General features: G+C 36.7%; 1 protein-coding gene across 1 annotated transcript in view; it reads left to right on the top strand.

Annotated features, from left to right (window-relative positions):
• The window catches only part of LOC150109953 (coiled-coil domain-containing protein 42 homolog), a 196,528-nt gene that overhangs the window by 64,996 nt on the left and 114,103 nt on the right, over window positions 1-17,429 (top strand). Inside the window, exon 5 of the mRNA XM_090400490.1 lies at window positions 12,127-12,241. Within this exon, the coding sequence (XP_090256616.1) occupies window positions 12,127-12,241 (115 nt within the window). The remainder of the gene's footprint in view (window positions 1-12,126; window positions 12,242-17,429) is intronic.

The raw sequence follows: 17,429 nt of genomic DNA, 5'->3' as shown, positions 1-17,429 counted from the left end.
CACTTCAGTGTCCTCTGCATCATTCCCAGAAGTCTTTGTGTTGTCTTCACAATTTTAGCGATGTGTCCCCTAAATTTTAGATCCTTATCCACTATCACCCCCAGATCTCTTATACCCTCTACCTCCAACAATATATTCTCACCAAGCATAAATTTTGCATCCCATCTTTGTTTTCCAAATTTTAAAACCTTACATTTTGCAACATTGAACTCACATCCCCATTTGCTTGCCCAATCACTCAATTTATTCACGTCTTCTTGCAAGGCCACAACATCTTCACTACTCTTTATGGTTCGTCCCAACTTTGCATCATCTGCAAACAACTGAATATCTTCATCCAAATCTTCATCAATATCGTTAATATACAGTTAAATAGTAATGGCCGTAAAACAGACCCCTGAGGCACTCCACTGGTGACTTTCCTTTTCCTGGATATCTCACCCCATACACAACTTGTTGATACCTATCAGATCGCCAGTCTCCAATCCAATGCACTAATCTAATATCCAATCCCATCTGCTCTTTAACTGTCAACTTATCATGAGGTACTCTATCAAAAGCTTTTGCGAAATCCAAGTATATTACTGTGTATCGTTCTCCTCTGTCCAAGGAAGCAGTCACTTTATTGTAATAAGTAAGTAGATTACTAAAACATGACCTTCCTTTAGCAAATCCATGCTGTCCATCAAAGATTATACCATTGTTGTCAACCCAACTCTGGATCCTAGTTCTCATAAGCTTCTCCAACAACTTAACCACAACACCTGACACAGAGATAGGCCTATAGTTTGATGCTTGAGTTCAATCACCTCCTTTATGAAGTGGCACAATCTTGCCCTCCATCCACTCTTTAGGAACTTGACCAAGTGCAAGACTCATAGACACCTGCCTTGACATATTAAAAAAATATGTCAAGGCAGGTGTCAACTCTCTGGCACATTCCTTCAGAATACGCGGTGATATATTATCAAGTCCCACAGCTTTATTTACATCTAGTTTACTCAACTCCCTAAACACCTCTTGCTCACTTACAGTCAGTCTCTCCTCCTCATCATCGACTGCTCTCAATCTCTCCATGAAGTCACATTCACAACATTGAAAGATCTTTATGAACTGCTCATTAAGTATCTCCACCACACATTCTGCAACAGCTGTCTTTATACCATTTCCTCCAATCAGTGTCATCCTTCCATAATCATTCTTTCTTTTGCTGGCTACATATTGAAAGAACTCCCTACGATTCTTTTTGGCTTCATTAGCTAACTGCTGTTCATACCTCTCTTTAGCTACTCTCACCAACCAAGTCACCCTCCTTGCCTGGTCTTTGTAGACCTCATGAAATTGGTTACTTCTACTTCTCTTATGCTGCCTCCACAATGCCCTTTTTCTCTGTATCGCATGTTTAATCTCTTTATTCATCCATCTCACACCTACCTTATTTAACCTTCTCACCCTTGGAATACATTTAGACATTGCATCTACTAGATAGGTTTTGAAAATCCCCCAAGCTGCATTGATCTCTTTTCCAGCTAACTCCTCATTCCATGCTACACCCGCAAGCTGTCTCCTGAGCTCTTCATAATCACCCCCCCCCCCCTTGTAGTTCCACATATACCCTTTTCTCATAGGGATCCTTGCACTGCTGGCAACCACCCAGGTAATCACCTCATGGTCACTTTCACCAATTGGTGGATGATTTGACACCTCATTTATAATTACATCCTCTGATGAGATGACCAAATCCAAGACCCTTAATCCTCATCTGCCCTCTGTTACATACTGTCTGAGGTAGTTATCCCTCAAAAACTCAAGAAACTCACTTTCTTTACTTCCAGTTGTTATCTCTTCATTGCAGTCTATATTGCCATAATTAAAATCACCCATAATGATTACCCTTTTCTTATTTGCTTGGCTAATTTGACTATACATTTCACTATCACCACCATCCACATTACCAGGTCTATAACAACATCCCACCGAGTATTTGATTCTATTCACCTCTATCTCACACCATACTGGCTCAAAACCACTGGCCCTATTTCCCTCTTGCATCTCTACCTTGTATGGACATAACTCTTTCTCTATCATCAATAGCACTCTCCCTCCCTTTTTACCCCTTCTATCATCATGAAACATATCATACCCTTCCATCTCTATTCCTGTCAGGATGTCGTCCTCATCTAACCATGTCTCACTTATTCCGACAATCTTTGGGTGAACAGACACAATTAGTGCAACCATTTCACCCGCCTTGTTTCTTATACTTCTAGCATTGGTATACAAACACAACAGCTCATTTCTGGATCTACAGCTAGTTCCACTGATGCCACTCACTCGATGTGATCTCTCCATGCTGGACTGGGGCCATTTCCCTTTCTGCTTCTTCATTTTAGAACCCATTTCAATTCCATCTGTTTCCTCTTGATCCCTGGTCATTCCATTTCTTTCCTGCCTATACATGCTCTCACTTCCTCTTGGATGCTCCAAGAGGAGGTGAGGTTAATTAAAGTAAGAATTTTTATTACACTGTTTTCCGTAGAAAGGTTTATACGTTGGTTATACATAATTATTTGACTTAAAGAATTCACAATGTACAATAGAAGAATACAATTTTCTAATTTGTGAGTTGGTGGGATTGTATTGAAAGGAAGATGTGAGCAAGAGGGTGAGGAATGGTTTCTTTGCATGGAGGGTTGTTGAACTGTGGAAAGCATTGCCTGATAGAGTGGTGAGAGCGAGAATGGTCAATGAATTTAAGCAGTGGTTTGATAGACTTTGTGTTTCCTAGGAAGGACCTCCCGTGATGTCTTTTGACTCCATATAGGCCTGAATAATAATAATAATACTTATTTTTTCTTTTTTTTCCCTTTTTTTTTTGCACTTAATTGAATGCAATTTACAGACAAAAAATACTAGTTGTGGTGGTGGGCAGAAGATGGCATTGATGAAGATGATTTGTAGTAGAGGTTCGGTGTAGTGGTTGAGACAGTTGTAGGTATCCTCCCGCGATGAGTCTTTGGACTCCTTGGAGGTATCAGGAATAATAATAATAATAATAATATTGTGAAAGTGGTAGAAAATGATAAAATGTTTTATTACAAGTCACTTTGTGCTTTAATTAGCTTTCATTTCTTTTTTTTTTTTGGTTGGCTGGTTTAAATGAAGCAGAGTAAGTTTTAAACAATGGAATGTTATTACTTAGTATTATAGTGCATCTAGTTAGAGGTGAAATGTATTATTATTATTATTATTACGGGCAGCTCTAAGGAGTCGACAGACTCATCGATGGAGGCCCTAACATCATGTCAAGAACAACTATTCGTCTTTCACACAGTATCTGTCATACCTCGCCTTAAACTCATTCATGGTCATAGCACCCACAACAGACTCTGGCAGCTTGTTCCACTCATTTACCACTCTCCAAGTAAAGAACCTAGTGTCGTGACGTGTTCTCTCGACGTTCGAATCCGCCATCTTGCTAAAAGTCACTTTCATAAAATAAAGGGAAACTAATTGCAAATTAATCACCGATCTAAGGGTAGAGAAATTTCTATTATACTGCGCCACTCTATCCTTAGATAAGTCTATATGAATTAGTAGGATTAATTCAGAATTAGTTAGCAGTCTTTTCACTCATTCAGGCCGATGTTATTTATTTTCTTTCCTTCTGGGATTCCTGCTAGATCCGAATTTTTGTGAACGGTGCAGTAAAAAGAAATTCAGGCAAACACAATATTTAAATTAACAAACAAAACATTTAATATATGGTTACATAACAATTACATAAATTCCACTTCTAAATATGACAAACCAGTCAAGTTAGCATATCAAGTCAAGTCATTCATATTAATCCAATCTTCCAAACTTTCACATACAAATTCACAGTTTCAGAATCACAAAGTTCCTATACCCAACTTATCACAATAGAAATTCTTAATTAATCAGTTTCCTTGTATCTCTCAACTACACTCTACGATTGACTCATAACAGGCACTAACCACGGCAGATATCATTTCAATGTCTATATTTTCAACTCTCAGCCTCGATGGTATGCTACAGTTAATGTTAGAAACAGCGCAACGGAACTAATACTTAAATCTTCATACACTGAAATAAACTAATATGACTGTCCTTACCAGAAATAATCTTCAGTACTTCCAATATTTTGTGAGCACACTTTCAAATTGTATTTATCACACTTGCGAAACACTAAATAACTAAAACATTACTAATTGCGCTTCAAAAATCCAGATAACAACTATAAGGTACATTAATTATTCTTATTTATCATTCATCAACTAGTTTAACTCCGTACAGTTCCCTTTCATGGTAGTACAGAAATAAATCGTAATTGTAGACTGACTGGATTTATTCAGTATTCCTCTTTGAATGTCCAGTTCTCTAATTATCCGATTACGGCAATAATTTCTTTTTATTACTATGGCTGGTTTTGCTTTCAGCCAACTATAAGATTCACTTATATAAAAAAAAATCTACTCAACTCCTATCCTTAGGAATCTTTTAATTACTTCTACTTCTTTAGTTTACTTCCTTGCTACCGTATAGTTCCAAAGTTCCGTTCCGACTCCCTTACTACATATATATTTTCTCTCTTCTTCTGGTCACGCTCCCTTCACACGCGCTCGTTTATTTCACGCGTCTCTATGACAACCGATAAACGTAAACATTCTCGCGAATGTTACATTAGGCTATACAAGTACATTGAGTTATTACATAACATTAAGCTTTCACAAAAAGAATAAATAGAATAATCGCATTTCAACAAATGCGTAGTTAAATTACAAATATAAGACTTTATAATATTGACATAAGAACAAATTAAATAGCTTAATAACATCTAATACAGAATCAATTTACCATTAAAACATTTCTTTGATTAAGCAATTAAATATTTGACATAATTAAGGTAGTTATATATCAATTACAATTTATGTTATTTACATCAAATAATATTTACAAATATAGTTCTTGTGACGGAAAGTCATGTTGGATTCTGAATCAAACAACATTTATTCTATTTTCTACATAATTAGAATCCAACACTAGCTCTAACACCCCTGTTAACCACATTTTTGCCCAGTTTACATGTATGGCCCCTAGTCCTTCCACTACCAACCCTATTCTCAAAAATAGCTTCTGGATTAATCTTATAGAAACCCTTCAGTAATTTGAATGTCTCAATCATATCACCCCTTTTCCGCCTATCAACCAATTTTATGAAATTCCATTTATATGGATTTGCCACATGACAAGCCAAGCTGTTAAATAAATTAAAATAGATGGGATCAGATAAACTTTTAAGTTGGATCGGTGACTAGCTATCAGATAGGTATGAGTAGTTGTATATGGGGATCAGGGACGGCTCGTGCTTAGGCACGGCGAAACTACAGCACCCCCAATTTTTCTCGATATATAAATATATTTATTAATTTATTTATATTTGCTTGTAATTTTTAATTTTATCATCAACAATCCTATACAATTCTCTTATTTTGTATAAAAAAATAATAAAATTCCATCTTGTAGCACTTAGGAGGGCAAAGGACTCTAGCAGCACTGTGTTTACCACGGTGTTATGTTGCTATGTGCACAAGCATATGCACGTCATAGTGAGATGCGAGCTATTAGCATAATGTGGCACTGTCCGTCGTGCATTTTCACTGTTGTTTATGTGCAGTTTGTGCCAGTAATAGAGTGTTCGTAGTGCTTATCGTGTTTACGGAGTAAACATGATATATCCCATAATCACAAAGTAAAACTTGAAACTGAACTTCAAGTATTCTACAGTAGACCTGACATGCGTGATTATTGTAAATTAATTAACTTGTTAAAATTTATAACAGAAAATAATTTAGATTGTGTTCTTAGTGAAATTACTGTATTGATAAAAATTTTCTTGACAATTCCTATGACTATATCAGAGCCTGAACGCTGTTTTTCAACATTAAAGAAAATAAAAACATTTCCGAGGAGCACTATGAATCAGGATAGGTTAAATGAACTTGCAGTGATTTCAATGGAGAAAAAATTCTTCAACAGTCACATAAACATAAAGGAAAAAAAAAAGTTATTGACCTTTTCACTAGAAAGAAAACAGGAAGAATGGAGTTTATTTTTAAGTAATTTTGAATTACACTAAACTGTATAATTTTATCGATAATAAACAATATTTTTTCATGAAACAAAATAAGAATATATTTTATTTTTAAGTAATTTTAAATTATACCAAACTGTATAATTTTATCGATAATAAACATTTTTTCATATTTAATTTTTTAAAAATTTTTTACCATAATTTCGATATTCTACCCAAACATGTATACACTGTACTTACAGTGTGTATGTATATTTCAAAAGTTGCAGCACTCCTACGATTTCAAGCCACCACTGATGGGGATGCACTATCCCGAAAGAGGAAGGCCACTAGTGGTGTGCCACAGGGGGTGGGGGGTCAGTTTTGGGACCATTGTTGTTCAGTTTGTATATTAATGATATTGGGATGGTTTTATCTGGTGAAATGAAATGTTTGCAGATGATGCAAAACTGGGGAGAGCAATGCAGATGTAAGTGGAACTTACAGTTCAATGTTGTAAAGTGTAAGGTTTTGAAATTTGGTAAGCATTGATGAGATGCAAAGTATACACTTAGTGGGAAAACTTTAAAGGAGGTAGAAGACATGATAGAGCTGGGAGTGGTGGTGGACAAGGACCTGAAATTCAAGGGTTGGCTGTTGCAGGAGTTGTGAAGACATCAAATCAGATAATGGCAATGATGTGAAGGACCCTAACTTGCAGAAATAAAGAGGCTATGATGCCATTGTATAAGGCTATGATCAGGCTTTTTCTGTATTATTATGCACAGATTTGGGTGATGAAAATATGTAGAAATGGACCAGGGAATATTCACAAAGGTGGTTAGTGGTCTCTGGAATGTGGAGTATGAAGACAGATTGAAGGAATGGAAATTGCAAAGCCTTATGAATAGGAGAAGAAGGAGAGGAGATATGATTGAGACATATAAGCTAGTCAGGGGTTATCAGATTGATATGAAAGAGATTTTTCATAGTATGGGAGAAGAGGAAGAACAAGAGGCCATCTCTGGAAACTGTATAAGGAGGGTGTGAGCAGAGGGAGGGGTGTGTATGTTCTTTACACAGGGAGTGGAATGTATTGCCTGAGAGTGTTGTGAATGTATACACATTGAATCAGTTTAAGGCACGGTTGGATGAGCTTTGAGTGTAATAGTGTGTACCTTCCACGATGAGTCTCTGACTCCACGGAAGTCAGATTGAATAATAATTTGTAAAACCTGCAACAATCTACTAGTAGCAGTGTGAGTAGTTTTAAAGGTTCAGAAGAGACAAAAAATCTTTTTTATATTTCTCTGGAATAACTAAATTCTTGTCCAAATATTTGGAAAAAAAACAAAAACTAATTAAGAATGCAGAAGTATGGAACATTGACTATGGCGATGGATTGAAGACGTGATATCTGCAAAGTTGGGTAGATAGAAGATAAAGGTGCAACAGACCAATTAAATATCAGGAGTGGTTGTTGAAGTATTGGAAAAGTTAGATAAAGGTAAACTCCAACAGGGATATGGTACTTTATAGTGGGCAGCATTACTTTGTAAAGGATGGGAAGTCCTGTCTTAGTAATTTATTTGCATTTTTTAATAAAGTGACAGCAGAATTGGATGAAGGAAATGGCTACACCATGATATCATGGTGTAGCCATTTGATAGCATAAATGCAAAGACATTTGACAGAATACCACATTGAAAACTATTACAAAAATTGTAGCAAATGGGAATGGATATGAAGCTAACAGCATGGATGGGGGGGGGGGGCAGAGATAGTAGTTATATGGTAAGTAGAATATAGCAGAATGAGGGTAACTAATGAAGTACATCTGAGTTCTGTACTAGAAATTTAATTTGGATATCAGTGATATACAGAAATCCCTCGATTAATGCGCCCCTGATTAGTGCGTCATTTTTTTTCGATACCAAAATTCGATTAGTGCGCCTATATATATCTTAAAAATAAATGTTACAGATTTTAAAAATTTTCAATCTATACATTTTTTATGGCTAACTATTTTAAAAAATCACTCACTAGGATGAAATAATTTAGTTACCGATTTGAAACATTTTACAAAGTTGTTTTTAATGGCATACTACACTATTTCCATGTACACTATCTTCCAAATTTACTGCCAAAATTTGTTATCTGCTTTACATAGCATTTTGCTGATCACATCTCGTGCAATTGTTTTCCGTACTTTTTTATTTTAAATTATTTTCCTAATCTTTAATCATGAGTAAAAGAATAGTGAGCAAAAAATAGAAGTGCGAAAATGATTCATAAAGTAATCTGATTGGAAGAAAAACTTGAAATAATAAAAAAAATGAACAAGGGGAGTCCAGAGCAAGAACACAAAAAATGGCTGAATCAACTGCTGAATACAAAGAGAAAGGTAAGGCTGCTTCAAGTTCATCATGCATGCACTCGAAATCAAAGTATTATAAAGATTGAATTAGAGAGAGACTTCTTTTTACATGGATCGAAGATTGTAACCAAAATTGGATCCCTCTAAACAATAGCCTTATTAAATCAAAAGCATTGTCTCTTTGTAACCTGGAAAGAAAGGGCTATCAATGATTTAAAAGAAGAAGAATTCCACGTTAGTGCTGGGTGATTTGAGCGTTTCAAAAAGAAATATCTTACATAATGTTCTAATCACAGGTGAAGCTGCAAGTACAGATAAGAAGATATCCAGAAATTTTGAAGAAAATTGTTTAAGAAGGGGACTATTGTGATCAGTAAATATTTAATGTTGATGAAACCGTATCTTTTTTTGGAAGCGAATGCCTTCCAAGACTTTTCTAGCCAAATCAGATAAATCTCAGCCTGGTTATAAAGTTGCAAAGTCAAATGAAATTACTGCTAACAACATGCGAGCCATTTGGAAGCACATTCTTCCACATTGTGCAAATGATTTTAGAGGCTTTTCAAATGAATATGAGTTAATTAAATCTGATTCTGAAAAGTTGAGTGATTCCGACCTGCTAAATTTAGATGCACACCGGGAAGATCCTGAAGGAGATGAAGAAAATTTAATCACTGACAAGCCCAAATAGGTTTCACAGAAACAGTTTGAAAATAGTTTTCGTACTATCGAAGTTTTTAAGCAGCAATGCTTGGAGACTGACCCTGGTGAAGAGAGAACCAGTAAAATTTGCATTAGAGGCAACAGGGCCATACCATCAGTTGTGTGAAAAAAAGAAACAGAATGCCCGCTGAGCTACGTTAGCTCAATTATTTGTTAAGAAGTAGAATAATAAATTTATATTCTGAATATGTTTTATTGTCTTTCAGCTTCATGGTTTTCCTTTAACTAGGCCCCCGAGACATACCCTAATTCTTTTATAAAAAAAATTAAGGGTCAAAAAAGAAATCTGAGGAATGAATGATACATTTTCCCATAGGTTGTTATATTCAATTAGTGTGATTTCGATTAATGTGCCTGTTTTAAAGAATGCATTAGGTGCATTAATCGAGGGATTGCTGTATAGGTAAAGATTTAAATGGGGGATGTTTAGTTGTTTGATACAAAACTGGGTTAGATAGTTATTAAAGGTGATGTATATATCCTGCAGGATGATTTAAATAAATTGGCATATTGTAGGCAAATGATAATGATTGTCAATTTAATATTGCAAAATATTATGCACTTTGGGATGAAAAGGTTGTATACTGTGTATCATATTGACAGCTGAGGGTGTGTGGGTTACAAATTTTATTGAAGGTCTTTTCACTTGGTTATACATTAAATTAAATATGTCGGATTGTGGGAAATTTCATGAGCCTAGGAATTTAAGGGTAATGGTAGATAGAGAGTTGCAGTTCAGAGGACATATTTCAAGAGTTGGCAAAATAGCTCAAAGGATTACTTGAATGTTGAAAAACATGCTAATAAGTAAAGACTACGAGGTTATTATCCCTCTTTATAAGTCTATGGTTTGACCACATCTTGACTATTGTGCATCGATTTGGTTAACTGGGTTTCATTAGGATGGAAGTTTTTTCACTTGGTTATACTATAAATTAAAGACCCAGAGGTGAAATATGACTTCTGCATTACTTCAACCTTAGTATCACCTCTGGCTCTCACTGAAGAGACCTCAATAAAGGTTCAAACCAGTCTGGGTAGTGACCCTTCCCATAATGCACAGCATTATACATGTCTGCAAGGAGATGTGCTTTGCATTATGGGATACTAAGGCAGGTGATGTTAAGTCTTATTATTATTATATTATTATTATTATTATTTTGACACCTCCAGGGAGTCCAAAGACTCATCGAGGGAGAGTGTGCCGACAGCATCGAACGATTGTCCCCCTTCCAACTACTAACCGCGCTCAAACTTACTTAACTGAGCCATTAGTAGCAGAGGCTCTACCAATCGACCAACCTTCGCCGAGTTGCCCTTTTGATAGAGTACCTCATGATAGGTTGACAGTCAAACTAGAGCAGATGGGGTTGGATATTAGATTTGTGTATTGGATTGGAGACTAGCTATCTGATAGGTATCAACAAGTTGTGTATGGGGGAGTGATATCCAGGAAAGGGAAAGTCACTAGTGGAGTGCCTCAGGGGTTTGTTTTAGGTCCATTACTGTTTAACTTGTATATTAATGATATAGGTGAAGATTTGGATGGAGATATTCAGTTGTTTGCAGATGATGCAAAGTTGGGACGAACCATAAAGAGTAATGAAGATGTTGTGGCCTTGCAAGAAGACTTGAATAAATTGAGTGATTGAGCAAGCAAATGGGGATGTGAGTTCAATGTTGCAAAATGTAAGGTTTTAAAATTTGGAAAACAAAGATGGGATGCAAAATTTATGCTTGGTGAGAATACATTGTTGGAGGTAGAGGAAATAAGAGATCTGGGGGTGATAGTGGATAAGGATCTAAAATTTAGGGGACACATCGCTAAAATTGTGAAGACAAAGGCTTCTGGGAATGATGCAGAGGACACTGACGTGTAGAAGTAGGGAGATTCTTGTTCCGTTGTATAAGGCTTTGATTAGGCCACACATGGACTATTGTGCCCAGATTTGGTCACCGGGTTTTCAAAATGATGAAGAGATGTTGGAAAGGGTCCAAAGGCGACTGACTAAGGTAGTTTCTGACCTTTGGAATGTCGAGTATGAGGAAAGATTGAGAAGATGTAATTTGCAGAGTCTGGTGGAGAGAAGGAAGAGGGGAGATATGATAGAGACCTACAAGTTGGTAAGGGGTTGTTATAGGATCAATGCTGGAGAAGTTTTACAGAGAATAGTGGGAGATCAGGAGAGAACCAGCGGTCATCCTGGAAACTGTATAAAGAGGGTGTGAGTAGGGGAGTGAGAGGCAGGTTTTTTTCGTGCAGAGTTATGAATGATTGGAATGCCTTGCCTGAGAATGTGGTGTCTGCAGAGAGTTTGAATGTGTTTAAAACACGGTATGATGAGCTGTGTGTGTGATAAAAGGACCTCCCAGATGAGTCTTTGACTCCATGAGGTCTTGGGGTTGTAATAATAATAATAATATCTCTTTTGGATTTTGCTAAGGCTTTTGACAGAGTACAGCATGAAATACTGTTGCATAAATTGGAGAATATGGGATTGAATTATAAACTATTAGCATGGATAAGAGGATGGCTGTCTGATGATATCAAAAAGTGGTATATGGGAGGTGTGAGGAATTTTTCATTTTATGGAGAGATGGGAAAGGACATGAGTGCATCCATGGAAGTGGAGAATGAATACTGTCAAAAAGGGGTGGGGGGACTAGATTTTTCTCTCATAGAGTAGTGCATGATTGGGATGTTTTGTGTTCAAATAGCATGAATGAATTCAAGAACAGGTATGAGAACTGGTGTGAATAGTATGCCCTCCCTCAATGAGTTTCTGACTCCCCGGAGTTCTCTTAATAATAATAATTATTATTATGAGAAAATGACAAAGATTGTTTTATAAGCATTTTTATATAACATATTATGAGATTTTCTTTAGTCCATTACTTTTAGAGAATTTGATTTTCATGCCTTTTGTCTTAGGCTTAAAGAAGAAGAGAAAATTTTAGTGGACAAAAAAAATAAGCTACTAGGTTTCATTTCAAAATATGAATATTTTCCAGAGTTCCTCAGTCACGTTGTGGAATCTTCTGGCCAGGTACTCTTAAAATATGTATATATACTTCAATGATATATGCAAAAAAATTATTATTTGTAGGTCAGAAATTTCTGGGCACACTTGGAAGCTGTCTAGGAGTGTGATTAGTAAGGGTATGCTTTGGAGAGCGGTGAATGAGTGGAATTCACCCCAATACTGAATAGGTTTAAGAAGATGTATGATAGGTATTGTGTTAATGGATAGAGTGGGTCTCCTGCAATGAGTCTTTTGACTCCATGGGGTGCCCATATAAATAATAATAATAAAGTTTATATCCTCACTAACTTCCTCCAATTTTTCTTATAATTTTCCTCCAAATTAATCTGTCATCTACTTGTCAAGACTCCAATATTGTCAGTCTTATTTTATCAATCCACCTAGATCTTGGTCTTCATCTGAGTATTTTTCCTGTCATCTTTGTTATAAATACTTGTTTTGCTAATCTTTTTTCTTCAGTTCTATTTAAGGGACCATACCACTTGAGGAAAGCTCTGTTCACATACCCCTGAATGCTAACAATAGCAAGTTCTTTCTAATAATAAATCCTTGCTTTTAATATGTTTCGGCCAATGATGGCATCTGTTTTCTTGAAACGAACTGCTATATTAAATGTTCTTTTGGCATATACATTGCTAAAATATGCTTATATGTATTTTCTTCATGGTATTTTTAGTCCTTTAAAACTCATCTTGAGAACCCCCCCCCCACACACACACTGACCTTTATTCACATAATGTGTATTATACCTTTTCATAAACATTCATTGATAAGGCAGTTGCTGTCAACAACACTTATGCACAAATAAAATCTAGTTATTTTGTCATTACTTACTACACTCTTCAACTTTTGAGGGTAATACTTTGTTCTCTCTCTCTCTTTCTCCGTCCTCTCCTCTCTCTCTCATGTGGGGAAAAATTTCTTCTGTCTTCTATCCTACAGCCTTTCCCCCCCACCCCCAATTAGCAAGTTATATGTTTCTTTCATATCTCCTCTTCTCCATCTATCAACCAAACTTTATAACCCTCAAACCTTCAGTCTGTTTAGAGACCATTACATAGACTTGTCACCATCTCTTTCACCCTCCTCTGAATCTTCTACCCCCCCCCCGTCACTTTCTTCTTCTTCTTCTTCTTCTTATTATTATTATTATCTGAGACCTACAGGGAGTCCTTGACTCCCTTAAATTCATTTACACTAGATGCACTCACTACCCCTAAGGGAAAATTATTCCACTCACTCACACTGCTCTCTGGGAGAAAAACCTAGCTCTTACCTCCTTCTTGACTGAGAACAACCTTAACTTCCATGGATGCCCCATGTTCTCTTTCCCTGCCTTCCATATAGTGAAAAATTTCATCGTTTGAAATGCTATAACAGCCATTCAAAGGTTTATAGAACTCTATCATATCACCCCTCTTTCTCCTGTTAACCAGAGTCTGCAATCCACAGACTCGCAATCTTCATAATCTAAATCCTATAATCCGGATATAATCTTTGTAACTCTTCTTTGCACCCTTTCCAGAGATTCTTTATCCCTGTAGAACCCGGAAGACCAAATCTACGTACAGTAATCCAGGTGTGGTCTTATCGGAGCCTTATAAAGAAGCAAAATTACTTCCTTATCCTTACATGTCAAGGATCGCTTCAACATAGCAATTATCCTCTGAGTTGTATTTGCAACTTTTGCTGTGACCTTTGAACTTTAAATTCTTATCCACCAATACGCCAAGATCCCTTGCCTCTTCAGTTTCTTGTAGCATAACCCCGATAATATAATATTCTGCTGGAACTCTAATCACGCCAAAGTGTATAACTTTACGCTTACTAACATTAAACTGGTAGCCATTTTTGTTTGCCCAGATTTCCAGTCTATTCAAATCATTTTATAATTGCTGAATATCAGTAGCATCCTTGATTGCCTTGCCTATCTTCGCATCATCAGCAAACAATTGCACATCTGATGACAATAATGGCCTAAGGACTGAACCCTGAGGTACACCAGTGGTTACCTTAAATCTGGCAGATTCACACTCACACTTACTAACATTAAACTGGTAGCCATTTTTGTTTGCCCAGATTTCCAGTCTATTCAAATCATTTTATAATTGCTGAATATCAGTAGCATCCTTGATTGCCTTGCCTATCTTCGCATCATCAGCAAACAATTGCACATCTGATGACAATAATGGCCTAAGGACTGAACCCTGAGGTACACCAGTGGTTACCTTAAATCTGGCAGATTCACACTCACTGTATACCACTTTTTGATATCTGTCTGTCAACCATCCCCTGATCCCAATCAATGGTTTATATTCCAATCCCATATTCTCCAGTTTACGCAACAACCTGTCATGTGTGGTATCCTATCAAATGCCTTAGAAAAATTCAATATTATCATTGTGTATCCATTTCCTTTATCCAACTCGGCCGTAACGTTGTTATAAAATATGAGCAAATTGCTAAAACATGACCTTCCTTTAGTAAACCATGCTATTCCCTGCAGAGTATAGAATGCTTGTCTACCCATATCTGTATGTGAGTTCTTACCAACTTCTCTAAAATCTTCACTACCACACCAGAAATACTAATAGGTTGGTAGTAAGACACATCATTTTTTTTCACCACCTTTGTGCAATGGAACTATCATACATTCCTTTCATTCCTGTGGTATCATTCCTGAGCTGAGACTCAAGTTATTCAAATGTGTGAAAGGCCTAGCCAATTCAGCTGAACATTCCTTTAGCAGATGGACTGATATTACATCTGTCCCTATTGGCAAATTCTTATCCAGGTTATGCAAGAGCTTTTCAACCTCACTTTCATGAACCTCGAACTCTTCATCCGACATAGCAGTAGCACTGTGCACCATGCTACATACACCTCGTTGATATATCTAAGCAAAGTGAGCGCTCATTAACTGAACAATCTCCTTAGCTTCTGAAACTCGTGTACCGTCTGCATTCAGTAAAGTTATTCTTCTGCATTTATTCTTTCTTTTGCTTGTGGCAAAAGAAAGAATTATTCCCCAGGAAATTCATGTCTGAGCATAGTAGTTCAGTTATTGTTATACGAAAACCTTACAAAAATGGACAGTAACTTTCTTATCCCTATGTCTTAGTGTGTTTTCCATCATTTGACATCCTTTTGTTTTTGTCCATTTTTGCAATATGTTTCTTAACTTCAGCTACCTGTCTGTCATAATATTCAGATCTGACACACTCAAATTAGTTTCTTGCAGAATATTTCAATCAGTGTAGCAGCTTGTAATCTTTTAAGCCCAAAGTGCATAATCTTACACTCTGCTAACTGCAATTGTTATCTTTTCTCCATGCTGTCATCTATTTAATCCATTCTGCTGAATATTTACATTTCTTTTATTTGTTATTGCTTTCTCCAGTTTATTTTAAGAGCAAACAGCTCATATCAATATTTTTCCTTAAATCAGATTTTAGATGTTAAATTTTATCGTCCATTGTAAGATCACTGCCCTGTTATTGAAGACTTGAAGTGGCTTTGAAATATTCTGCTTCTGATCTTTCCCTCTCTCTCTCTCTCTCACGAGCAGTTTCTGGATTATCTAACATTTAGCCCACCCATCATAATAATGTCCCTAGTCTGATCATAAATGATGTTACAACTTGAACAGCATATTAACCTTTAATCTATCAGTAAGTCATTTACAGCTTTCAGCACATAAAAATTACATTGTATAACATGCATATAGCAGCAGTCAATGTTTGAAATGTCCCACTTTTGCCTTTATGCACACTCAAAGTCTGTGAAGCCAGATATCGATGGCAGCATGCACAACATCCAGTAGAAATGCTGCCACTGCTTGTTCCAAATCCAATGGATTCAGATTTGGACTTCCAGATGGCCAATCAAATGTGATATGTGGTTGGACACATTTGCCTCCAACTACTGTTGTGTGGTCCTCACCTTGTATGCAGGGCTGAGTCCTTTTGGAAGATCCACTGCCTACTGTGAAACAAGGTGTTGTTCAGGGGACTGTACCACAGGTTCCATCATGGTGTCTTGGTACACTTTGGCAGAGGTTTTGGCCACTTTCTTGCAGAAATTCTATTTGGACATCCCCCAATATGTCACTCCCCACCCCACCAAGCCATCGCTGATGGTTGGGGTGATGACATCTCTGAATCCTGGCTGCTATAGCATGTGCTGTGCTGTGTGACCATCCAGGACATATACTCAATTGTTTTGACGATTAAATGACTCTTCAGTGGTGAAAAGTGGTGATATCTCTGTGTCTGTTGTTCACATACCACCAGAGAAATGCCTTTGACTTTATCTCCCTCTGCCACATAAGTTGTGATGTTAGGAAGTGTTCAGCAGAATGATGATCGACTCTTACTCCAGGTCATCAGTTAGTACATGTGACATTGTTCTCTGCAAAACATTCATTTCTCATGACATCATTTTCTGCTTTCTCACAGGATTACAGTGGAGGCATGTCTCCACAGCTCTAACATGCTGTTGTGTCCTAATGCAGCATGCTCAACCAACAAGCATAAACTGTTCTTTGGCAGTTGGATACATCTGACTGCTGAAGAACAGTCAGGTACATCTTCTGTGTTATTATAACACTTAATAGTCTGATGCACAAACATTCTCCTGATCTTGAGTGTTTTTAGTTTAAAAATAACAGGTGGCTGCATTCCAATCTTGTGAAGTGCTATTACAATTACATGGTTCTCATAATTGTCCACTGCATGTTAACCTGCATTGCTAGACCTCTCACTCTCTCTACTGATAAATAATTGAATGTTGGCTGTACACAGCGCCACTAATAGCACCAGGCTTGTGCAATTCTGTGGATAATGCCGAGGTGCATGGAAGTTGTAACAGTATTTATGGCAAAGCTGTGTACATTAGATTTATGCCCTAATGTACATTATTGCCATGGCTTTGTGTTTGCTGATTAAATACTACAGTTTACAACCTTTCATGGGTGAGTTCATATGAAACAAAAATAATAAAGTTGGATTAGGGTTGAAGCCAAGTAAGATTATGAGTGGAAACAAAAATTGGAAGCAAGAGTTACTGGAAACCCTGCTCCCACAATGAGTCTTTCACTCCATGGAGATTCCCAAGAAATAATTTTAAAAAATCCTGTGACCTCTATATGAAACCACTTAACTTCACTTGAAAAAAAAACATATTGTTTTCT

The sequence above is a fragment of the Typopeltis vanoorti genome, chromosome 1, assembly GCF_054136105.1.
Source record: "Typopeltis vanoorti isolate ZY-2024b chromosome 1, IOZ_Tvanoo_1.0, whole genome shotgun sequence".
In the NCBI taxonomy this organism is placed as follows: domain Eukaryota; kingdom Metazoa; phylum Arthropoda; class Arachnida; order Uropygi; family Thelyphonidae; genus Typopeltis; species Typopeltis vanoorti.
This window is presented reverse-complemented; position numbering and strand designations above follow the sequence as displayed.